General features: G+C 39.9%; 3 protein-coding genes across 7 annotated transcripts; all 3 read right to left on the bottom strand.

Annotated features, from left to right (window-relative positions):
- Positions 1–730: 730 nt before the first annotated feature.
- On the bottom strand, positions 731–3562 carry gins4 (GINS complex subunit 4 (Sld5 homolog)). The gene is made up of 8 exons (XM_068703744.1): positions 3330–3562; positions 3141–3227; positions 2497–2610; positions 2310–2407; positions 2137–2225; positions 1893–1983; positions 1666–1770; positions 731–1366 (listed from the first exon to the last, which is right to left on the bottom strand). The coding sequence occupies exons 1-7, from the start codon at positions 3426–3428 to the stop codon at positions 1674–1676; spliced, it is 675 nt and encodes a 224-aa protein (XP_068559845.1). The 5' UTR covers positions 3429–3562; the 3' UTR covers positions 731–1366; positions 1666–1673.
- Positions 3563–5051: 1489 nt separating this feature from the next.
- Positions 5052–12069, bottom strand: arid5a (AT-rich interactive domain 5A). The gene is made up of 7 exons (XM_068703486.1): positions 11996–12069; positions 10776–10846; positions 8394–8565; positions 8271–8323; positions 7397–7494; positions 7148–7313; positions 5052–7054 (listed from the first exon to the last, which is right to left on the bottom strand). The coding sequence occupies exons 1-7, from the start codon at positions 11997–11999 to the stop codon at positions 5822–5824; spliced, it is 1797 nt and encodes a 598-aa protein (XP_068559587.1). The 5' UTR covers positions 12000–12069; the 3' UTR covers positions 5052–5821.
- Positions 12070–15426: 3357 nt separating this feature from the next.
- On the bottom strand, positions 15427–25050 carry dbnlb (drebrin-like b). Of its 5 annotated transcripts, XM_068703621.1 has the most exons (15): positions 24903–25050; positions 23210–23265; positions 22865–22977; positions 22702–22776; positions 22281–22430; positions 21613–21690; positions 21059–21210; positions 20884–20935; positions 20571–20639; positions 20156–20279; positions 19702–19818; positions 19263–19337; positions 18994–19052; positions 17173–17272; positions 15427–16695 (listed from the first exon to the last, which is right to left on the bottom strand). In XM_068703621.1, exons 1-15 carry the CDS (start codon positions 24983–24985, stop codon positions 16559–16561), a joined length of 1440 nt encoding a protein of 479 aa, XP_068559722.1. In that variant the 5' UTR covers positions 24986–25050; the 3' UTR covers positions 15427–16558. The 5 variants fall into 5 exon arrangements, with proteins under 5 accessions (XP_068559722.1, XP_068559725.1, XP_068559723.1 ...); XM_068703624.1 differs by lacking the exon at positions 19263–19337; XM_068703622.1 differs by lacking the exon at positions 20571–20639.
- Between the last annotated feature and the right edge of the window lie 432 nt (positions 25051–25482).

Genomic DNA, 25482 nt, shown 5'->3' with positions numbered 1-25482 from the left:
CAGTCACCCTTACCCCATAGTAAATCAGTATGCGTGACGCTCAGGAGGGTTAGGATTACAAAACGACTCAGCGTGCCAGTCACCTAACTGAGGAAGCTATTCGGGAATCAATCCAAGTACGTGTGCACATATTGAGTTACATGAAACCAAATGTACCACACACGGTGACATCTTGGGGACTGAAGAATTGCTAAGAAGGGGTTCTACTGGTAAAGATTTGACTATTTAAGACCAGAAAGCTGAATGAGGTAAAGCAATGATGTTGGGTGCTGCATTTAAGAAATAATAAAATGAAATACTTTTGTAATCATTCAATCATTTACGAGTGTATTTATTTTCCTCAAATCCACATTTTCAAGTTCTAAAAGATCATATGAATAATAGCATAATAAGCACTCTAAATGCTTCTCTGTATGTTATCATGCATCTAACCAAACCTTTCCTGGTTAGATCATCGAGACCTTCAGTATATTGTCGTTAATCTCCCAATAACACGGGTTGTAGGATTCCGTATCAGCTCGATCAGCAGTGCGGTTCAAAAGACGACAGTCAGTTGACACGTGGTTCAGTTTTGCAAAGCTCATTCTCCCCTCAGTCCCTGATTAGTTCCAAAAACTGGGCAATTTGTGTGAGGGCAAACAATAAGCACTGATTGCTCCCTTTGAGACTCTTGCATAACAACGTTATTACAACAATTATGTCTCAGAGAAGACAACGTTCCACACTTAACTGCACACAAAAGACACTTTAATCTTTGAATGAAGAGATACACAGACTTTATCTGAACACTAACAGGATTTATAATATTTACAATGACAGTAATTCTTATTCATTTAAGTGTGAATGTCATTAAAAAATGACAATCAAAGGACACCATGTATTTTCATACGTACCCACTTTGGGCTGATATGCTCTATGATGCCAAGCAAACTGGTGACATTTCACCTTCGGGTGCATCTTGTTACTGAGCAGCAGAGGAAAAAGTCCAATAATGTGAGTCATCTGGGTAAAGTAACAGAATTAATTAGCAGATTAGTTGTGACAGGATTAAAAAAAGATCCTAAAATAACAGCACAGCACTGAAAACGCTGTTTTTGGTGAACAGGGTTCATTCTTCAACAAGCACCTCTCCCACAAAACAACCTCATATTTGGTGTTATTTTAGAGTTACATGTCTTGAAGATATGGTGCAACAAATGTCTGTGCTTCTGTCCCGACGAGGTAGTCCTTCATCCTGACAACAGTGAGGAAGACCAGATGTAATCACTGCCGGTTAATGTTCCTCATTACCGCGATGTTATGGAAATTGGCCATTGCTCATTGTCTGACCTCCGGGAGCCCAAAACATCCACACCAGCAGACAGACCTGTCACAACGAAAATGACTTTATGTTAATTGTAGTAAGCATCGTTTAGTGAAATCTGCCGTAGTGGAAACATATTTGGGTTCTTAAAATAGACATTTCTTTCCATAATATGTTGCCAAGAGACGATGAACACTGCAATAACAACAGAGAGCTAAAAATAAATCCAGATGTCACTGCGAAGCCGTTGCTTATGCAAGATCTGCAGGAATGAAATAGCAGATATCAGTGCTAGAGGGTGTGAGGGCCGAGTTGAGTTAATGAGAACGATGACACAGTCAAACTAACTCATCGTTACTTACCTCCACGTTCAAATTAACTGCACGGCTCCACTTGAAACAAACGGCGCTATAGTTCGATACCGCATTAGATGTTGAGAGCCCTCTTCCAGATCTACAACATACTCTCTGATAGAAGAGACAGCATGGAGATAATATCAGTTGTTTTCAGAATCTATGCAGAAGAATGTAACAGTACCGAGTGTGAGAAGGGGGCACTGCCATCTAGTGGTGTTTTAAATAAAATGTACCTCTGATCGTCGGTTTCAGGCTCAATCAAGATGTTTTCCTGTCTCTCCTTCACTCGTAGAAACACGAAGGAGTCCAGGCCGGGCTCAGGGACTAAGATTACATCAGAGCACAGGGACTTTAGCGTGACGGGCAGTGAAAATGTCAGAGCAAATGCCACCACCTGTAGTTCAGGCACAAATCATTCTAGACGGAACAAATATAACAGAGTAAATGTCAGTAAAGATAATACAAGCAAGATTTTACCTGCTTTGAGCATATCCACTGTCTGCAGGTTGGGGGGCATGCGCTTCAGTGCTACAGCCTTCAGGTAGGTTTCTGTGTTGGCGTAGTACCTGTGTACCAGATCAACATGTGTTACAGTGTCACAGAAACAGCAGAATAAACACACAGCTCTGACCTCACTCTACGATACTCACTCTTTGGCAAAAGCGAACTCTTCGGGTGAAAGCAGGGACGGATCTCCCTCCCCCCGAGACTTTTCTCTCTCCAGGACATGCGGGAAAAACTTTTCAATCTACACAAAAATCGGGCAAATCTGTCAACAGGCAGTGAGTGAAACGAGAGCTTTATTTTAAACACGGTTATATTGTTGACGTTACAGACCTTCTGCAGACGAGCGCGCAGGTAGCTGCTGAGCACAAAGCGGATCCGGTCTATTTCCATGCGATGGATGCTGGCCTTGGCATCGCCTTTCTTCACCCGCTGCAAGTTGGCGTCCTGTTGGGAGGAAAAGATCAGGACACTGTCAGAAAATGAACATTTCCTTTATTCAGGGAGACTAACAATGATTTGGAATATGACAATAATAGGAATACTAGAATCTAGTCATTCATAGATCTATACAACAACTTCAAATATGTGTTCCTCACTCAGCAAGGTAAAGCAAACCAAGTAATACAGACTACTTCCTATTTCCTAACATTTATGATGTAAACAAGTGACAGAACACCAGAGGTGGAATGTAACTAAGTACATTCACTCCGGTGCTGTACATTCTTTAGGTACAATACTTATTATGCATATGAAATGAGTATATGAAATTCATTCCACTTTGAACTTCCACTCCACAACAAAGGCACATATTGTGGTTTTTGCATTGTATTACTTATTTATTTGGGGTAAAGAGAACATGAATACCATAACAATGGTTACCTACAGCACCACACTGTATGTGCTGTTTAGTGAAATGTAACGCTAGTCAGACAAACACCCCACAGAGCTGGAGGTATTCCCCGTTTTACATTTACCATGTGACTCAGCTGCTCCATCACACACTCCACCACCTCCGATTTGTTCTCCAGCAGCTCCGGTGAAAACTTCTCATTCAGCCAAGCCTGTGAGGGGACACAGAGGAGCACAGCTGTGAGGATACACGGCTGACCGGTCTAATATGAGGCGCCATGACACTTGTTAACGGTGTTTTAACGTCGTCTCACTTCTTCCAGCTTGGCTATCAGCTCCGCCGGGGTCATAACATCCTCCTGAGTGTCATCCTGGTTGACGTCGCCACCGTCATCAGACAAAGCGTCCGACATAATTTTATTTTTACGAAATATGAGTTTCACCGAAACGTTAACTGTTTAACTTTTTAAATGTCAAGCGATTCAAACGGCAGTTTAGAAAAGTTCCCCGAAGAGACAAACACCAGCTACACAGCAGCGTAAATTCATTGGAGGAACTGCTTGTTTATTCGCGCCAATAGAGCTATTCTCGCGAGAATAGATTGGTGTCGTTTGCCCTGCGTAAGATCTGTAAGGCAAGGTTCCTCACAGGCTGTGTGGCGTGTGTACCGTCGATGAACGTTTAAAGAGAACAATGACGGGCTATACATTCAAATGCGTTACCTTATAGACAGTAAGGCTAGAGTTTCTAACATGTTCATTGGTTTCAGCATCTGTAGGAACGGGATTTAAACGCAGCCTAAACGTAGTGCTTCCTGAGAGTCTTGACCTAGGGAGTTGAGTACTAAACTATCAATACAAAGAGTATGTATTGTATGTACTATGCCCTATATACACTATATTTTTAAAGTATAATGAAGTTACAACAAATTACATTTTCACGGAATTTTAATTTGGATGAAAAATATGTATAGCTGATGAACACAGCAAACACACACACACACACACACACACACACAAACACGCACACACAGACACACACACAGTCAAAACATGGAAACCGATTTCCCACAGAGATAGCCAAAGTCAACATGCCATGTCTCCTCTGCACAATCTCTCGTCTCTGTCACCCTTGCGCATCTCTTTGTGAATTTGACAGAGAGGCATCATCTGCTTGGTTTGTTCCAGCTGTCTTGTTTTAAACCATGTTGTGGCCTGCAGCAGAATCTCATTTGTCTGATTTCCTCTTTTTCTTTTTCCTCCTCATTGCTCTTGCCTCATAATTCATCGTTATTTTCATCAGTAATGATCTTGCGGTCACTTTAGTGACGTTCAGTATTGCACAGTCTCTCTCAGTAGCTTCCTCTGGGCTTAACTGTGCTTCGTCAGACCTGCAGGGCAACAAGTCTGGTTGCACCACAATCTGGAGAGCGACTGTCATTTCATAAAGCAGATAAACAGACACCATTGCCACAGTAACCACGGCCATGCCCAGAACAAAGGTTTAAGGTAAAAAACATCATGAAGTTAAAGTCAGAGTGAATGCTGCCCTGCAATGTTTTTAGGATGGCTCAGATTTATGGCTGCATGACTAATCGCTTACTTCAGAAAAAGGTCCGTTTTCTTGTGCTTGAATAGCTGTGCACAGTGAAAAAACATGAAAACACAAGCTTGTTCTGTCTATTTTGTCATAACATTGTGACTCCTGTACTTAATTTTCTTTTTCTCTGATGATCTACTTATATACATGGAGCCCATTTGTTCCTGCATGATGAAAAAAACACATAAAACCATTCCTATAATACTGATGATGTCAATCACTCATAAATTTGGGAACAAATTCCAAATCAACTAAAACAAAAAAAAGTTCAAATGGTTGACAAACATATTTAAAAATCACTTAAAGACAACGTTTCTATTCAAAATGTTTAGGGCTATATGGTGAAATATGTATGATATGGTATGAAGAAACATTTCTATAACTAAGACAAAGGACCAAAGATTTTTCATACATTTCTAATCTTTATTTTTGTCATTTTTCTGTGATCAATTACTTACTCTCTGTTTAAATACATTTGCATGACAATGAGATCCGCTTATAGTATATTTCGAAAACATCTAAACATTGATACATGGTACATAGAGTATTTATAAAGTAGCATCATGTTCAACAGACTTCACAATACAGTACAACAAGAAGGTTCTTTGCTTTCAACACAAAGTATTGAAATTGTGCAAGTGAGAACAAATGTGCAACAACTGTGGTTTAGTTTAGTTTAACTGGTTATGTTTAGGCCAGCTATTGAAAATTTGGCATAATCACAAAAATATATCATTGAACAAACACTGTGCCTTATTGTTTTGCATTTAATCATACTATAGCAATATAGTACAGTTCTGCTAAGAGATAAAAAAAAAAATGATTCATCCGTTTAACGCATGATTGAACCTGTTTCTCTGTGATCCTATAAATACTGTATCTCTAGCCATCACTGCTGTGACTTCATTTCCCTTCAGCGTAGTTTGGTTTTGGCCACAGAAGGTCAACACAGTCACACAGTTAATGATCTTACAGTAACTAGATTACTACTGGGGGATGGCTGTGTGTGAAGCCACATCACTTAAGTATTTCTGTGTTGCATACTTAAGCCATGTGTAAAACAGAAGTAGGGCATCACCAAAATGAGTATGTGCAATAGACAAGGAGGCCAACAAGCTCAATGGCTGCCTTCTACAGTCTAAAAACAAAACAAACTGCGCTTATGTATTACTATTATTATCGAAGTCTAGAGTTGAAATACAAAGAATCACATCTTGTGAGGGTAAATGGGATGCATAGCAGGTAGGGCATATCCAGTTTGGGGATTGAACAGAGGAATGGAGTACGGATATGGGTAAACAGCTGACCCTATGAGAGAAGAGTGAACTGGACTCATCGGGACGTGTCGGTATATTAGCTGAGATTGAGGTAGTCTCATTCTGTTGGGGAGATAAGCAGGGTGTAATAGAGGCTGGTGTCGAGAGCCTCTTCCTGATTTGTCGTAGCTCGACAGGACGCACGACACCGGCAGACTGGCGGTGGAATGGGCCAGACTCTGAGTGGGGGGAACTTTCTGTTGCATTGTCCTGGATTTCTCCCTCTTCTCTGTCTGATAAAGCCACGGAGCCATGTTGTTCTGCTTCTTTGCACAAGTCGGAGACTCTTCCTGCTGCATCAACCTGCCCTGCTGGATTTTATAAGCTGGCCGAATAGGAGCGGGCCGCAGAAGCTGAACAGATTTTGGAATAACTTTGGTGAAACTAGAGGTAGATGTTGGAGCCCAATCGAATCTCACCGTGGAAGAGGAGAATGACTGAAAAGGTTGGCTGGAATATTTGCCACTCCCTTTGTGGATTGGCTTCCAGTCAGAGTCTTTATTCTGGACCTTAATGGAGTCTGCGGATTGGGAGCTGATGTCTTTATTCTGTCCCGCAGGGTCTTTGGATATCTGACTACAGCTCACAGACTTCCTTTCCTCACTACAACTGGATGTATTTTTCACAGAGCTGGTACAGTTTTGTGAAAGTTGAGAAACTGATGCAGGATTATCTTCATTTCCTTCTGCACTGTCCTCTGATGAAATCGAGTAAGGGGAAGGGCTGCGTGAAGAGGAAGGGGATAATGGCAGCGGGGAGCTGTCGGAGGAGTCACAGTTCCGGCTGGAAGAAGCCCGGGCCGGAGACTGGGAACACTGAATGACGGAGGGCCTTTCTTTATCCTCAGTGTGAGGCAAGTTAAGGCTCGCCTGAGCCATCCGCTTTTTTTTCTCCAGAGGAGAGATGACCTCTCCGGCAGCAGACGGGATATGAGCAGTCCACGTGCTGGATGTGGGGACCTGGACAAGGTGGGCATAGACAGAAGTGCAAAGACCGGTGGTGGCTCTGTTTGTCAGAGAGCAGTCTGGGCGATGTCTATCAGAGGTGACGGCCCAGAGAGCGGGGTGAGGATGCATCACTGCTTCACTTTGGCAGGCAGCCTCTGGACTTCTCTGGGTGAGTATCTATAAAAGGATACAGGGGATGTTTTAGGACACTTTATGTGCTAATACAGATTTCTCTCCTTTTGAGACTTTTTCCTAAAATAAGTATCTTACCTCTATCTCTGAGTCCATCTCTCTATCCGACTGAGTCATTTTCCTCTTCCTCTCAGCCTTGGTGACCTTGCCATCCAAATTTCTCTTATATGGCTTCCGTGGTTTGCTTGCAGGCAGAGGTCTGTCCTCCTCTCCTTTTATTTGTCTTTCAAAGGGCAGCACCAGCCTAAACAAAACACATCTCTGATTATGAATCAGTTGATACAGTGCGTGATTTGACAGGTAAGTTTGAAAAAAAAGGATGCTCACTTCTCATAGTGTCTGCGAGTGCAAGTGGCAGCGCTGGTGCTACCTGGACTTCCTCCCAGCTCATCATACACTTTCTTCCAAAGACGCCGTGCTGTCACCTGATGGATAACACAGTGTGAGAAAATGTGCATATGTAGCAACACTCGTCTGTAATGGTTACAATAACCTTTCATTTAAATGTAAGAGAAGTAAGAGACTCAGTGGTTCATCACTCCTGGTGCCCTACAAACTGAAAGGCTGCCTAAATTGTGACTGCCACCCGGGGGCACAAAACATAATTTATGATATATTGCCTTATTATTTTTTTGTGCAGTTTTATAAAGTAAGTGTGGATAAAGGAAGTTCATTCCATTTGGAAGAAACTGTAGTGATCAGATATTGTTTGAAGCCTAAACTTATCTTATACCTATTTGTATTACTCTTAATTAAAAGTGTTCACTTCTTTTATTGAAATGTGTTCAAATGTCGTTGTGCACAGGGGATGTTTTGGCCCAAGGTCTTCTCTCTCCTTGAGTTAATGACAAGTCTGCTGGTTTTCACACTTTCATTTTTAAAAGTAAGTAGGCGGCTTATGTTGTGTTTACACCCTACGACACAAAGGCAGCAGTGATGGTGGTGGTGAGGGTCAACCCTGTTTAGAGCCCCAGCCTCGCTTTAGTGCCATTTCAACATGAGCTGCACGCTCAGATCTTGTCCCACGGTGTCGACATCAAAGACACCAGAGCAACGAGAGCTCGAGAGCTAAATATCCTCCAGTGTGGTAAAAACCACGATGTTAAAGCACCTGACCTATAGCTCATTTTCCACTTAGAAACCTGTAAACACACCGGTCAAAGGACTATGAACTATAGTCAACTTAAGAACTTGTACTCACTGAATCATAGCCCCCAAGTTTCTCAACAGCTTTGAAGATTCTCCAAAGATTAACTGGGGAAAAAGACATGTGAATAATATGTTCATTCAACATCAAGCAATGTGACAATGAACATCAACTCACTCTGTTTGAAGCCCAGATGTGGGATCCTTTCTATAGGAGTACCTCTGTCCTTCATAAAAGAGTGCAGACTTGATACAAATGCCTTCTCCTCCATTAGCACTGGCTTGGGCCTCGCTTCTTCTTCACATTCAGTCATAGAGTCATAGAGGATCTCAATGACAGAGGGAGAAGCCTATAGTGTGGAGAAAAACAGGTGCATTAGAGAAGACATGTAAACTGTTTTGTATGGAAATCAAGTAGCTCAATATGACATGATCCTCTGCACTAATATAGAAACCAGTTTTACAGAGATGGGAAAGAAGACACACATAGTCATCTCATGGGATGCAAATGTTAAAATGAAACATCAAAATCAGAGAGTAGGGTTCTACCGCTACTTTCAATAGATAACCGCTACACATCCTGTCTGGAGAGAAAGCAGCAGACTTGTGGGGTTTTTGGTCTAGAGTTGTCAGTCGCTGGTATCACAAACGTCACTTTGAAAAACAAACATAAAAAAAGAATATATATACTGTATATATAAATAAAAATGTTTTTTTAAATGTTTTGTAAATTAAAGTGTTTTAAACAAACTTTGAATAAAGTTGCTGCTTTGTATTTCTAAGTAATAACTATCTGCATGTTTGCTTTATTTCTGCTGAACTAGTTTAATTAACAGGGAGGAGGATTTTAATATACCAAAAAATTTGAATTATCAAGTGTTACAACTACCCAGAACTTCAGTGTATGAAATTAACAATGCCACTATTTGTGGTTTGCAAGAAAGGAGAAATGAAACAGTGAAGACAAGCAGAATCAAAATCAGCAGTTAGAAGGTTTCAAGAAGAGAAGCATGAAACATTAAAGTATTAAGAAAAGAAACTGTTGATGAAGATGATCCAGTGTCTGAATATTTAACACAAATATGTTGTTGTTGTACGGCTTTAAAAGTTTGATTTGGGGATTGTGCTTTTAAGTTATCTCCTTAAAAAAACTCAACCTTATTGTTTTTTGATGCGGAGTGTATACAGTATGTGGTATAGATAAATGGTAGTTGTCAGTTTTTTACTGCAACAATATTATTCCCACAGCACAAATACTCACTTCTGTTATTTCATGCCGATATTTAAATGTGAAATTTCACATTGCGTGTTGTATCGATCAATTTCAATAGATTGTGTGTCAAAAGAGGCCACAATGGACAGTGTCAGTATCTTACTTTGAATCAGCACACAGAGAAGCGGCTTTATTTCTGTAGCAGTCATTGTTCGACAAATCAGCTTGACGTGGTTTCATATTGAATAAAGTTCCTCTATGTGGTTCCTGGTTCCGAGAAGTAGGCCTTCAGAGTGAGTAATAGTGAAGGTGCAGGCCTCTAACCAAGATTACCCGGACTGAGTCACAGTTCAGCGGCTCCACAATGCTGTTCCCAGCCAACAGCTCTGACTTTCCACTTCTATATCACCTGCTTTTCCCACTACAGATATTATGTTTCTACTCAAAATGTCTAAAAATCATATTTCATATATTTGAATAGTCTTGATTGGCTGATAAACATGAAACAAAATTATATTTGCACCTGCATCTAAAATAATGAGAAGGTGGTGTGTACATTAAAATTGCAAATTTTGGCTTGGGATCCTGCATAAAATTCACCGGTATTCAGTAACTTTCAGTTGCTGTTTTCAGATCTGATTCACAAAACTATGAGGTTCATGCATCCACGGTTGCCAACAGGAAACGTCTGCACTCAAAGCCACACACCGTAGACCCTTTGCTGCAGATCTCAATCTATACACCAGAGTGCGAATATCACTGAGAAACATTCAGTTGATTTCCACTAGATACATTTATTTGGAAAACTGCGTAGGTGATGTTGATGTCAATGTGTCGATGTGTGATTCTCACAATGATTGTCAGTGGCGTGCTGTATTGATGCTATCGGCAGGCCACAAAAACCACCAGGCTTTCAACTACCATCAGCCTTGGAAATTTGATGAGCTAATTTGTGTTTCTCATATTGTAGCTCTCATTTCACTTACCAGAATACTGGCTTGTGAAGACCTCCGGTAGTTTCTGTATGTGCAATGAAAATATTGTGGTGTGTCTCATGGGGTGAGATGTGCGTGCGTTTCATGGCCCTCTCAAGATACAAAGCAGAATCACATATTCCTTGTTACTCATTTCACAATAATCCATCAAGATGAAACAACTGTACTCACACAATCAGCACTTGAAAAAAATTCACCACTCTCTCAAATTCACAAAAAAAAGGAAATGAAAACACAGCTCACTCTGAGCAGTCATGTCTGTAGTCACTGATTAACTGTAACTGATGGAAATTGCCCAGACTACTGCCAGAAGGCCAACTGACATTTAATCAGCAGTGACTGAGGTTAGTACCTGGTTCTCTGTCCCCTGCTCTTCGTCACTGGCTGCTGTTTGTTGTGATGTCTCACTCTGGTCCTCTTGCGCTTCATGAGACACAGCAGGGACAAGGCATTTAGCATTTAACTCCAAAAGACCATTATGAATTTGATTTCAAAGAACCACAGTCAAGGAAGCAAGCGCTTAAAAGAAATATTGGTAAAAGTTCCACGTTGCAGAAACATTAACAGGTTAAAAAAGTATTAAAGCCGAACGTCATCACTGCTGGGAATGTAGTTTATGTAATTTACATAATGGTCAGATGATTGATCAGCACAAAAACTAGAAATCTGCAGAACATACTGTCAACTGAGTCTGATATAAAACCACATTGCAAAAACCACTTCCTGCTCACGAACATAACCACTTGTATGCTGCACTGTATGATATTGTAATACATAAACTACAATAATTGGCAACGGTGAGATGATCTGAATCAATAAACTGCAACATACGTAAAACATAATAATTCCTTATACTTGAAGATTGTTAAGTGCACATAATATTACTATTGGTACTAAAATATGAGTTATTGAGAAACATTGTGCATTTTATCGTCATGCTTCATGCTTCTCAATATTAGGATCGTATTAATGCATTTTATGAGGGAAAGGGAAATTAAAGACCACAAGCAATGAAATGTGATTCTTCACAAACTGTCAGCTCCAAAGCTCGTATAGCCCTCCACCCACAGTGATATTGTGTGCAAAACCAATATGCTTCTCTTTTGAGATCACTTATTTCCTGTGCTGTGGCTTGAACCTTTAATTCTGCTTTCAGTAGCCTCTAACTACTCCATTTCCTGTGTTGAGGAAATGTTTTTGTTATACTGTATCATTTGTCCGTGCTGTTAATTTTCATGGTTTTGTTTCTTTACCAATTAACAAATGCATTAGCTATGGTGTTTTCACCAGATATTGATGTCAGTCAGAATATTGCGATAGATTAATTATACATTCCTGGGGCAGAATATGATTTTCTAAATGAAATTAGTTGATTTATTTCACAAATTAATGTATTTACATTACTTCTGCAAAAAAGACACCTGGTACAGTTTTTCATATATTGTTTAAATAAGGTAATTTAATGTTATGAAGAGTTAATATGTATCAAGATCACTATCTAAAACTATACAGTATTTAATTGCTTGCAGTAAATACATAAGGCAGTACAACAAACATAAAAGTCCTTCTTACCCATTTCCAGAAGTTGTCTTCTAATCTCTGGCTTGACAGAGTTTTGTGACAGTAATTCATGCGGCGCCCTCTTCAACTTCACACCACAAAACAGGAAGGTGTCTCCACAAAACAGTTTCATTGGTCGTACTGTTTGCATTGCAGCAAATAAGTCTGGGAAACGGAGTTTTTTTTTCGTCACTTAAGTCTCACAATGTCTGTTTTCTGTTTCAACACCTGATTTTGAGACAACATCTGTGTTTAATTATTTGTTCTTTGTCTCCAGTTTCAACAGAATCTGATACTATGCTAACTAAGTAGTTTATTTCTTATTTCCCGATAAATAAATATGAGGAAATGAAGTTGTCATCTTATGTTTCCAATGTTGTTATCAGTACATTGAACTGTAATGTCATTATTGTTTTTTCATTACTATTTTGCACATAATAAAATGATGTCACAGACGAGACTAACAAACATACATGTCTTTATAGACTTTATAGTAATTCAACAAAGTTTGTGATACAATGATTTCAGCCTGGTCACCTTCAGTGTGTAAACTGGACTCAAATCCACCAAAATAGCTGAATTTAGGGAAGTGAAAGAAACATTCAACTGATGCCCAAATGGAGGTTTAAAAGTGTGGAAATGTATAACATCTTCCAAACGTATACATCATTAAAACAATGTATTTTAAGAATTTATTCTCAAAAAAAGGAAGCAAGGCTGTCCCACTTACTGCCAATGCAAGTTATTTCTGATTAAGCACCAAATATTTCTTGGAGCTGTCTAATTACTTATAAATAGTTTGTAACACAATGAACATGATAAGGGGATTCCAAATCAAATGCTACAGTTTTGTTTTCATAAATAAATGTGTGTTGTTAGTTCAGCAAGGAAATTAATATTGATTTTAGATGTATGCGTAATAATTGTGTGATAATGTGTGTAAAAAGAGAAACATTTCCGGCTGTTAAAAACATCTTCTGAAGTGGTATAACACAAAGCATTGACAATGAGTAAGCATGATTTGAAAATGTCTTGTTTCTTTACTTTATTATGAGTTTGTGCTGTCGCAGTGTCCTGGAGTCCCTGCATTAAGGTAAGAAGATAAACCACTGGTTACTCTTTAATTTTTACAGAAGTGTATACATATTGGTTGCATCATATTATTTAAAATTAAATACACATTTTAAACCCTGACCTGAGTGTGAGGTAGTAAATAAAGCTGCTACTGTGCTAACCTAAAAGCACCAAAATAGAACAATTTTGCGCTGCAATGGCATTAGTGTAAAACACGCTTTAAAATAGTGACACACAAGCATGTAGTTTTGACTCATTACAGCTAAAAGCTGAGTAAACACATACTCTCAAAGCTCCCATTTAGGTAAATGAAAGTTTTGAGAGTGGCTGGTAGCTTCAGGGATTACAGACCTTACATTTTAAGGAAGGGGTGAAGACCTACTTCTTTAAAATAGTTCCTACCGGCCATTGCCTGAAAGATATTGCCTAAAATAAAATGCGAGACAATGCAGAAGCAGCTTTTTCAAGTAGAGATGAGTGGTAAGAAAACGATCAGCTATTTCTCTCCTCCCTGTTATGAGTCAAAGGGAGTTGTCTCAAGATGTTATGTTCCTTATGGCCATGTGGACAGCATCACGGTCAAGTTACTTTCCTAAGGATTTCATGTTTGATTAAAGAAGACAGTTGTTCTTGTATTTTTTTTTTTTACATTTTTCAGGTATTTTCTCAGGTCACTTTAAAATACTAGTGTATTTTCCCTCCATTTTCCTTTGTCGGCCCCACACTCAATAAAATGACACGATCTTGTGATAAAAACACGGTCGGATGATGAAGCTGCACTCGACACGATCCACATTTCCTCCCCATGTTTTTGATCTAGTTAAAAGGGGATGCCCTATTTCCCCATCTGTTGCGGATAGAGTATGACATTTCAAAATGATTAACATTTAAATGTCAATATAACCAAATATCTACAAACTGTCCAAATCTCAAGAGGGATTTTTTTGGTTTGATAGACGCAAAACAAGTTTTGTTTTGCTTTTTGAGTTTCTGCACTAGGCACGCTGCAAAAATGGAAGAGGTGTGATTATAAACTGTTCATGTTCCCACACCTCCCCAATGAATAAAAGATGTAGATGTAAAATGTAGGAATAAAAAATTCCATCTAGATTAGATATCTGATTCGCTACTTATACACAGTCAGCCTTCATGGGGCAAGACTGATCTAATGCAGAAATAAAGAAATTTGTGTGGTGATAGTTTAACTACAATAACACATTTACAGTTTATGTCATACATGAGACTTTATAGGAAATGTATTTCAATATCATTTAATTGTGACAGTGTTTTGCAGAATTCTTGTGATCAATTCTATCTCCTGCAGCCAACAACAAATGTAGAGAAGATGAGCAAAAACATTGGTTATAAGATCGAGAAAATCCCCAGCTATTCATTTCAGACTTTCACTGAGATAAACATGAGGTTGAGATGAGGGCAGCACAATGTAAATGACAACGTGTGGAGAAAATATTGTGAATTCAACACACAAAAGATTTCCTGTCTGAAGTGAGTCACCATCTTGGGAACAATCTGCAAATGTTGTGAAAAGTGGTGAGTATGATTCCAGTCATGGTGAGAAACGGTCATTAGCTGAAAGAGGTTTTTCCCAGAATAACTGGGTTTAAAGACACACCCTGTTGTTTTAGGGATAAGTACAAACTAACAGACGTATATCTGCAATCATTAAAAGCAGAGATGTAAGTCGTAAATAGTGAGTGGATATTTTTATAGGTTGATTGATTTAGATACGAGCTAATACCAAATTACATTTAAAGTCTAAAATTGATACAGGATGAAATTGGATATTTGGGAACTATTAAATGGGTGTCAAAATGCATGACATTTTTTTTGCAGGAGGACTTTAATAAAACACTACTTAAGGCTAATTTCAGTTTGTTTCTTCTTGAGTAATATCCAGCAGAAAAGTGTGATTTGCACAATAAAAGATTAGCAATCGATAGCAAATGGCTTAAACAGTGAAAATCCAACATAACATCTCCGATTACAGATGGAGGTAGACTGAATAAAAAAATATATTGGAAATATATTTTATACAGATTTATGTTTTGTATTCATTTAAAATTGTTGGAACACATATTTTGCCATTCAGCCTAACAAAGATTTAAATGAAGGATGTGGGAAACAAAATCAGATTTTGTGTGAAAATGAAACTTATGCATTAGAGGTGAATTCCCCAGCTGTTGCCTCATTCCAGGAAACGGATTGTAGAGCACATACTGTGTCTACGTCTGAGTTCCTGTTAGACCTCTGAAAATCCCTAAAGGTTTTGCCATGTTATTTCAAGCTTTTCTAAAATGAATGCTGCCTACGATATGCTCAGCCCATCTGAAAAGATGTGACAACACGACTTTGGTTATTTATTTTATTATGAAGAATGTCTGTGCATTACAATAGACTCTGGAAAAACAAACAATGCAATGGATACATGATGCCCTTTTCGACTCATAATTAATTTTTCCTTTTATGGACTGACCTCAAAGCTTAACTTAAAAGAGCAAGAATTTTGTTCCATGATAAAAACAGTGAACATGGAAATTTTCAATTAAAATGTCACTGCATTCACTTCCCGTCGTAATGGCACCGCAACAGCACAACTGACTTAATAGAGATCTTTAACGCACTCAAATTCAACCTCAGACCAGCGAGATCCACACAAAGAAAAATAATGCTGACTTTGTTTTCTTTTCTTTAGCTTGTCCCTGAAATGTTAAATATGTTGAAATAATCTGGTTCAGATGACGAATGAATGAAAATGATAAGAAGTCACAGTTAAAGGGAACTGAACTGTTTTATGCATTCCCCACTAAATCCACCCAGAGCACAGCAAACATAATCTGGTTTGTTTTAAATATTCACTTCAACCACAGTGAGATCAGTACTAAAACATGGTTTGGAATTCACAAAGGATCAATCACATAAAAAAAGGAAAGTTCAGTCTGCCGGTAAAGAAAGGCAAAAACAAGGCAAAGGATTATACTGTAGCTTGTACCGCCATCTTTGATTTTTTTTTTGTTTGTTCCTGAAGCATACAGGAACATTTGCTACAAGTAACAACTAAATAATACCTGAAATAGAACTGAAGTCACTTTGTAAGGAATGTGAACTAGAAGTGTTGTTACTACTGAATTAAAGACTTAACAAAGGCTGATTTTGTACTGCATCACATTTATAGGAAAAGAGATGTAATTTGGGGGGGGGGGGGGGGGCATTGGTCTGACTTTGGGTCTTCACAATTCCCTAAACTATGCCATCAGTTGCTCACAACATCAACAATTTAATAGAATTGCTTTCATAAAAAGAGGAGAGATTTCAAAAGCTTCTGGCCCACCATAACCATCCGCTCATTGGTCCATGATGTGGAGGATCGCAGCTCACTTGTTTGTGAGGACTGACGGTGTGTTATTTTACTGCAGATGTCCTCTGGGGTTGCCAGTGTGATAATATATGGGGGGGGGGGGGGGGGGGGGGGGGGGGGCTGGGCTACATTAGCTCCACGTAATTGGCTGGGAACATTCCAAAATGGCCGTCTGGGCTGTAGCCCCGCCACCAGCCCTCATCTATCATCTCGATCCCGGTGATGATGTCGTCGGGGTCGAATGAGACCTCTGTGTCATCAGCTGGAGGAGAAGAGCAGTGTCTCATGAACGTCTGATTTTTTAAAAAACAGTCAGACTTACACATTTACTTTCTTTCTAAGAACTATAGTTGACAGCATACACAGATGTTTTTGTGAAGTTGCAGGAACTTCTCTCACTCAAACAAATCTTAAAGTTGTTCCAAATGTTTTTAAGGTTGTTCATCCACAACTTATTACTTGCAAGTGTTACAAATTGCGAGCTTTACGTCTTTTTCACTCACACTGACGAACTTCCACACAGGCGACATGATGTGTGTGTGTGTGTGTGTGTGTGTGTGTGTGTGTGTGTGTGTGTGTGTGTGTGGCTGTGACGTGTGCACAGACAAATTAAGAGAAAAGATCTACGTTTTTGTGTGAAGGGGGCATATCCAAGCTAAAACAGGTCGTTAAGTTGCTCTTTAATATTAGTGACAGTTAAATGACTAATTAGGAATTAGTCCATTTACTCTAAACTCACCAGCCTGGTAGTCATACAAGGCTCTGGCACAGGTGCCTCTGTCTGGTGTCTCCTCAGCAGTCTCCTCAGCAGTCTCCTCATAAGAGTTAGTCTCCTCCACCTGGGAATGGAATAAAGCAATGTGTTGTTTCAGTGAAGCAATTCATGACAGGATGTGGTACAATCACAACATATCACAGACTTCAGTGAGCTATTACTTTTATAAAAAAGGTCATCAAGTATGGCAATGTGAAAATAATAGACACCATTCAATTTAAGTATTTTTAAAAAAAATGAATAAATAATAAAGTTAGATATAATAAAAAAAATACAGAAGTGGTTTGCTATAGAATGTGGCCAACACAGCTAGCAGCCTAGTAGGTAGCATATTTAGCATAGCATAGGTCCATTTGATTATCTAGCTATTTATTTACATTATTTGTATGTTGCCATTCATTGTGCGACTTAGGGCTGGGCTGTATACCGGTTCAACAGGTTAAATTTCTCGTATGATATTTTTCATATACCGTCATACCGGTATAGCCGAAAACAACTGCCGTTACTGTTCAACAGGAAGCAAAATATATTGTTCGCTGCGAAGAGTGCTACGGTTGGAGCTACTTATGTAGTGAGAGGGACTCCTAAATTATGGTTATAACACAACAATTAATAACCCACAACTAACGCTCTTTAACAGGGCAACACCACGACACACAACAGTTTGTAACACATAAACAATTTGTAACACTAATAATTGTACATTTATAAAATTTCACCGCCGAACAGCATGCTGGGTACAGCTCGGTAGCACAACAGTCTGCTAACAGCTGGGAGAGGCTCCGTCGCGTTACTTAAAGAACAGAAAAGAGCGATGCAGGAGGAACAAAGTGAGACCGGAGATGCACCAATAGAGTCTGAGCCCAAGTGAGGAGCTGTGTCTGCTGTTTGGAAGTGTTTTGGTTTTAAAAAATCCGACGTTTTGCGAGTTTGGAGCCACTGCTGGTGGCAACATGAGCAACTTATATCACCTCAGTAGAAAACGTGAGTTATTTTCATGTGTGTAATAGATGCAATCTGAAATGTACACCTTGAAAATTGCAAACCTATCTACGTCATGTTTTTATGTTTGTTAAATTATCAGTAGCGATAACTAAATTATATGCTTATTATACATATTACAAACAAAAACACTTTACCTCTCTAAAAAAATAATTGAAATTATTTTTTTTTGCTTTTTGGGGTATTTTGGTTAGACACAATTACACACATATTACAGCTGATTAGACTGTAATATGTGTGGTATTAGTTATAAATGTAACATTACATTGGTACATAGAGGGTGATAAGAAGATGTACCTGGAGGGACTTAGGACCCAGGGGAATGTAGGTGAAGGAAGCAGGAAGAGACGGAAGACACACCACACAAACAGCTGTTCACCACTCGCTGCCAGCTGGTTGGTTCTTGTGTTAAAAATGTCCGCTTAAACGCTTGATAAAATCATTTTCAGCGTTAATTACTTAATGCGTTATCGCGAAAAAAAAATACCGTGATATACCGTGAAACCGGTATAATCTTACAAAATACCGTGATATACATTTTTGGTCATACCGCCCAGCCCTAGTGCGACTACTGTAAAACTGCCCTGCTTCAATAGGATGACTTTGATAACTGCTTGTAGACTTTCAGTATTTGTTAGGTGGAGGTGTGTGGATGTAGGATGTGGCTCCACTTTCTCAGCTATGAATCCATCAGTTGCTTGATTTGAGCTACCTGTTTTATGTAATTATTTATATGAAGAAAACGGTCATAGCATTTCCTGCTAAAGGTAAGTAAACAATCACCTGAGCAGGCTCTTCATAAGGCGTCTCTTGGATGTAGGAGTTGGCAGCCAGTGTCTTCTCTGAAAAGACAGATTATTATCAGTATGATGTGTCGGGCCGTCTACCTACCAGCAGGTGGCAGCAGCAGCAGCTGATCCTGACAGCACCGTTTAGCTGGAGGGAATATGTTCTTATAACAAACCACAAAATAATGTATACGAGAAGCAGATGAGTGGGTTGGAAAGCTGATGTTTAACACTGAGGCTGGTGTTGTGTGAAATGGGCCCCACCTTCACATTGCTCCTGGGGGGTCACATCCTGCTCATCATACTCACACCTGGACTGTCCATCATCCACATCAGGCTCTTATCACCCAAAACACAAGCACAGACATGCATGTACACAGGGGAACACATTCACAAGTCCACACAGGCTGGAAACAACCACCCCTCTCAGACATAAAGGGATTGGTGGCATGTTACACTTACAACAAAACAATAATCTGAAAGTTTGAAGCACATTGAATGGAAGCATGACTCATGATGCAAATAGTGATTATAAGAATTATGAAGATGATCACACACAGAAACAACAATGACAAATGATGCATGGAGCTTAAAGTGAAGTATGACACTGTCACCCAATATGTAGTGTATGCATTTTATATGTACTAGTTTGTGTGTGTGTGTGTGTGTGTGTGTGTGTGTGTGTGTGTGAGTGTGCGCACACCTGTGGCACGGACAGGAGAGGCGGAGCCTGCTGGCACAGGAGAAGCTTGGCGCTGAGGTGAACTGGCTCGCTCACTTTCATACACTGGCTTAGACAGAAAAGGGCTTTGCAGACGCCCTGAGCAGAGACACGTATGGAACCCCCAAATCATGCAAAAAAAAAAAAAAAAAAAAAGGACGAGAGAGAAAACATAGTGCAGACCGCTTGAACGGAAGAAGAGCAGACACCATGATGGAGACACAGCGATATGAGACAGCTAGGCAGTCTGATGGTAAGTTAAAGCTCTGAGAAAGACAATGCTGGGAGGAAATCTCCTCTAGAAAAATCACCCGGTTTGTTCTCTCCTCTAGCTGAGAGCGAGGCTAAGAGAGCTTTGCAGTAATGCAGGAAGGGCTGTGACATTTAAAGCAAACAGACAGATATGGAGAGGTCACTGTGTATGCACGGCTGATACCTGGCTGGGGGCTGGCAGGGGCAGCAGAGGGAACGTCTGAGTCACTGGGAGTTATTCCCCTCTCTCTCTGCTTGAACATCTCTCTGGGGTTCATAGCACGCTGAGAGATGAGAGAAGCCGCCTCCTAGGGAAAAAAAGTAAAAACAAACAATACATGCAATAAGCATGAGACAGCCGCAGGTTATTAATAATGCAGTGGGAAGTGTTGCAGAGAGAAAAAAAAACTACAGGACGGACAGATGTCGCCGTAAATGATCGCAGAGAAAGGAGAGCTCATGCAGCAAAGAGTGGAAAACAGTTGTTACATTGAGCTTCAAAGGGTTCCCATTTGATTAGAAAGACACTTGTTTTGAAATAGGCAATAAAAGGAAAGTAGATCGGCCAGAAGAGAGCGCTTTCAGGGAGGGGAACTCACATTGGCCTTTTCCACAGATTCACCTCTCTTGACTGCTTTCTTCTGGGCCGCCTGGTTCTCCTCCTCCTCCTGATAATGTCGATATCAATGTTGGCACGGCTGACGTTAGCTACCTTACTGAAGATGTGTGCACTACCAAAACTTATTTAACTATCAACATAGTTGTAGATAAGTGGGTAGTACTCAATGTTAAATGTAAAATTTCACACCGATCCACATTCACCCTCATTTTAGCATCTGAATCCTGATATCCGTCAGGTTACTTCACAGCTGAAAACCATTTACTCCAAGTGAAACCTTGTGAGACACTCACCGCGCGTTTCTCCTGGTCTTTACTCTCAGGGTCCTGCTGCTGCTGGTACTTCCTATTAAAAAAAAAAAAAAGACCATTTAGAAGACGAGAAGAAACTTTGTAATTTGAACCCTTTAATGAGGCGATACTTCATCCCGGTCTAAACCGGTGTGCATTTCCTTCAGCTTCTACCTACTTCTGTTGGTCGATTATAGTGGCCCTCTCCTTGTCCCTTTTGTCCCTCTGCACTGTCTCCTTGGCCTCTCTGTCTTTTGTCTCCTTTTCCAGGTGCTGGCGCTGCTCGTCTGCCTTGCGCCGCTCCTCCAGTCGACGTTTCTCCTCTTCTTTCTAAAAGCCAAATCGGACAGCAAGGTCAGCAACAGGGTTTGGCATCTTGCAAATATTACAGCCATTAAGAAGCTTGATTTCGCAATAGTTTAGCTAACAAAACTGCAAGGCAATGAGCACTGCTTTCTGGGTGCATTTGTGACAGGTATGGTGATGAGCAAAAACTGCAGACAAAGGACCAAGTCACAACAGCGCTTTTGCTGACTTGTATTAGTGATGGATAAAAACTGCCTGCCTTGTATTTTTAATAGTCTTTTAAAATAAATGGAAAGGTGTGTCAAATGTTTCAAAACTGCAAACTCATGCAATATTCAACATTTTTCCAAAGGTATTTTTGACACTGTCTCAGGGGGGAAGTTGAAGTCTGCAGCAGTTTAATGCTTAATAAGTTGAGGAGCCTACCTCTGCTTGAGCCCAGAAGTTGCCCTTGTTGGTCTTTTTGATTTCGGACATGGCGTTGGTCTTCTGGTACACGGAGCCCTACATGAAGGAAACGACAACTTAATACCATTGTGTAGACATTTTTACAATATAAAAAAAAATAAAAAAATACAGTGGGACCCAACTATGAGAACAGTTTGTTAGCATATTTAACCCAATTCATCTCTTTTCTTTGTTCATCATTATTCAGTCTTCATTGTCGTTCATTCATTAACTGGATAAAACCGTTAACGTTTATCTTCTCTCTAAATGATGTCACACCAGACATTTGGTTGAAATTAACTCATAGTGTGTCTAATATATATATATAGTGCGAGTCGTTTTATCTTTAATAACTAATCAAATATCAACCAATGGTTGCTTTCTATTGTGTAGAGAAAACTGTTGTCGGCCAACATTTTCCAGGTTTTCTCCTTTGGAGAGTTTGTTTGTTGAAACTTGTTTCCAGTGGGAGAGCTGGTTGAGTGTGCATGGTAGTCATAACAAAGAGAAGAAAAAACAAACATTTCAAATGTATCCTTGTCTTGAGATTAAGGAGCCTAGTTAAGATCTAACCCTCTGCTTATCTTTCTAGCATGAAACATAAGCGAACAGGAGGGCACAAGGCAGGAACTGCATGCGCTGCATACCACAGGCCCCTGAGGGCCGCTGTCCTGGAAGCGGCTGGAAGCCTCTTTGTGGAAGCTGTAGTTGGCTCCGGAGGCTTTGGCCACCTTTTGCATGATCACCTCGGGCTCAACGTCCTCTTCTGCTCTGGCGTTTATTGTGACATGGGCCCCCTGAAACACCATTCAATAAAAGCTCATTTTAATGCTCGCACAAATAGAGAAACACCCACAGATGTTATCTTGATTTATGAATGCGCCACACGATCGTGTGCTGTTTGCTGTTATGATATGAAGGCCGCTGACACCCATGATTTCTTTATGTTTAGTCTAGCTCAAAACCATCATTAACATGCAGACTGGCATACATATAACCTTCTCTGCAAACATAAACAGATTGAAGTCGAAATTGAAATGCATATTCAAAAAATAGGTGCAATGTTACCCTAAGAAAATTGGCCATAGAGCTGACATGATTTGCACATAATCCTTTCCTGGCGTCCTTCACTCCTTCTCCAGTCTGAAACAGAAAGAATGACTCTTCAAGTTCCAGGAGGGACACTTCAAAGAAGACAAACAAATGTACAATAGTTAAGTGTAGCACAAACCCAGTTGATGAGGACATATTTAGGCAGGCCAGAATTTGGATCCTCGACCCGGCAGAAAGCATACATCACTTTTCCACTGTTCAACTCTTCAACCAACTCCTCCAGTCCTCCATCTGACAAATAAACATTGTGGAAAAGTCAAACGGCTGCTGTGGTTGGTTTTGTAACCTTGGACATTTTTCTTCTAACAAATTATGGGGTGAGAAAGCAGGGGCAAGCCTTTTATGCTGACATTTCAGTACTGCATGCTGTACTGAAATGTTGACGATGAAATTCCTGCACACATTTGATAATATCGTGTTGAGACCATAAAACCCTGTTAACAATATCTACTCAGTTACTCACCTCCCTTTTCTGCCAGGCGGATATCATTACTGTTTCCCTCGTAGGTGAACAAGGCCCTGTGAAAAACACAGGATTAAGGATATTAAAATACCAGCTAAAGGGATCACACTGAGACAGACAAGAGTTAGTTCCAGAGGTTGATGTGCAACATTTGATACTAAACAAAATAATGGAAACTTTGTAAACAGATTTTATGCAACATCACCCCTAAGCTAAGCCCAACAAGACACATTTTACAGAAGTATGGTAGTGTAAAGACAATACTGCTGCCACTTTAAAACCAATTAAAATCAGCCATGTTAGTCATTTTTACAGGTTATAGGTAAATTGGTTGGTTGTTTCTAAATTTTGTTGGTCCTTCTGTTTCTTATATGGTCTCGTTTGTGTTTGTGTTTGTGTGTGTGTGTGTGTGTGTGTGTGTGTGTGTGTGTGTGTGTGTGTGTGTGTGTGTGTCACTCAATTCTCTCCTGCTGCCAATCAACCAGCATACCTGAGACCCATCCACTCATCAAGCTCCTGCTGTACATCTATCCCAGCTCTACATCGCAATCTTTGCCTGAATGTTCAGTTTGCCTACGTGTTACTAACGCTACAGCCACAACAACAGTTTGGTCCGAACTCAGTTCATCTTGCGTCTTCCTGTGTCCCAGGTTACAATGTCACACAACAATTGTAGTCAGGACTGACTATTAGAGGATGAGGGAGGGATACAAATATAATTTGATATCGAGCTGAAACAACTAGGTCAGTGCCATGAAGTTAATATGCAACAATTTCAATAATTGATTATCATTTCAGTGATTTTACAAGCAAAAATATCCTAAATCTGTATGGATTTAATGCTTTTCTTTGTTGTAAATGATCGTAAACTGAATATCTAATATTGGCGTTTTTCAAAACAACTGTTACATTAACAGAGAACATAATCTAGATTGATGAAGAAAATATTTATTTGCAGCTATAATTCAATAGCAAACAATTATGGTTACAAATAATATTTCAGGCCTTTAGTTCTTATTAAATAGAAAACCATAGATGCTCTGGTTTTGCCTCAGTACTACACAAATCATCATTTGGCCTCATCTCATACAGAAACGTATGAGATCTGCTTGTATTATTGGCAAGCAGCCATGTGATAGGACTACATTGTAATTTATTTAAACAAAATAATTACTTTACAAAAAACTATAGAAACAGCAAGGTGGCTGTCCAAATCACAGATATAAAGAGACTTGATATATGGCCAGCAGGATTCCCTGGGCCATTGCTCCTCGCGATTAATTAATTCAAGTCATCGTTAAACACTGTAGCTCAAAAGCAACGCACTCTTCTGTAACGTGAGGTAGCGCTAAGAGGAAGTTCCTGGATTTGACTTTCACATGTTGGCCTTATTTAACTTCTCATATCTTACCAGGAAGTGGGTGAAGGTAGCCATCAACCTATGCATCCAATTTCATTACAAACAATCTCATACAAATATTGTAATAAAATACATACAAGACACGACTTAGATTAGGTGTTTAGCCCGTTGGTTGAACAGTGTTCCTAGCTGATTAACAATGTTACTAGCTCCCGTTAGGTTACCGTTAACTTAACGTTACTTCACCAACGGCTCAATGCTAGCCAATACTAAAGCTAACATAACGCCTCCTACACACGCGCTGGTGCTGTTTTTGAAAAGACTGCTCCTTACCAGTTGGTGTTGGATTTTTCATCTACCACTTCTTTAAATGCAGATGTCAATGCGGGGCCATTTTTGCTGAGATTAACTGCCATCGTTGTGCGGAGTACAGCTAGCCAGCTAGCTATCCGGGATGCGCCCTTCCTATTGGGAGGAGTGGCGATGACGCTGACTTTCAGCTGTGCAGCGGGGAACTAGTTGTAGCTAGTGGCTACATGTTAGCCACGGAGTCCTGCATATTGTGTAGCGGGACACTCGGCAAGCACGGAGCTAGTTTGCATTTTTTACAATTTCCGAATAATTATTGAGATTGCACAACATTGTCACTTTAGTAAAATGAGAAAGAAAGAGATATCGGTATGTACAAAGATGATGCTCTCAGCACCGCACAAACCTCGCTCGAGAGCTCACTGAATCAAACGCATCATAGAGCAGTGTGCAGATGTACGGCGGTGTAGTATGAGAGGGCAATTTGTAAGTGGAGAACAAAATCAGTACATATAGTTGTACGATATTTGCATACCTTTTAGCTTATTGATAAGTGTTATTTCTGGTCCTCCACTCCTTTAATACCATCGATGCTCAGCTGGTT

This window comes from Cebidichthys violaceus, unplaced genomic scaffold (assembly GCF_023349555.1).
Source record: "Cebidichthys violaceus isolate CVI_PGR_0920_01 unplaced genomic scaffold, fCebVio1.0.p SCAF_9, whole genome shotgun sequence".
Classification (NCBI taxonomy): Eukaryota; Metazoa; Chordata; class Actinopteri; order Perciformes; family Stichaeidae; genus Cebidichthys; species Cebidichthys violaceus.
This window is presented reverse-complemented; position numbering and strand designations above follow the sequence as displayed.

Excerpts from the sequence above, each read along its gene's own strand:
- gins4 (XM_068703744.1), bottom strand. The coding sequence starts at position 3,428 with ATGTCGGACGCTTTGTCTGATGACGGTGGCGACGTCAACCAGGATGAC. Across the intron at positions 3,228-3,329 it reads TGATAGCCAAGCTGGAAGAA|GCTTGGCTGAATGAGAAGTT; the intron begins GTGAGACGACGT and ends GTCCCCTCACAG. Across the intron at positions 2,226-2,309 it reads GAGTTCGCTTTTGCCAAAGA|GTACTACGCCAACACAGAAA; the intron begins GTGAGTATCGTA and ends TCTGGTACACAG.
- arid5a (XM_068703486.1), bottom strand. Across the intron at positions 8,566-10,775 it reads AGCAGGGGACAGAGAACCAG|GCTTCTCCCTCTGTCATTGA; the intron begins GTACTAACCTCA and ends TCCACACTATAG. Across the intron at positions 7,495-8,270 it reads AACTTGGGGGCTATGATTCA|GTGACAGCACGGCGTCTTTG; the intron begins GTGAGTACAAGT and ends GTTATCCATCAG.
- dbnlb (XM_068703621.1), bottom strand. The coding sequence starts at position 24,985 with ATGGCAGTTAATCTCAGCAAAAATGGCCCCGCATTGACATCTGCATTT. Across the intron at positions 20,936-21,058 it reads ACTATAATCGACCAACAGAA|GAAGTACCAGCAGCAGCAGG; the intron begins GTAGGTAGAAGC and ends TTTTTTTAATAG. Across the intron at positions 19,338-19,701 it reads CTCTCCTGTCCGTGCCACAG|AGCCTGATGTGGATGATGGA; the intron begins GTGTGCGCACAC and ends TTGGGTGATAAG.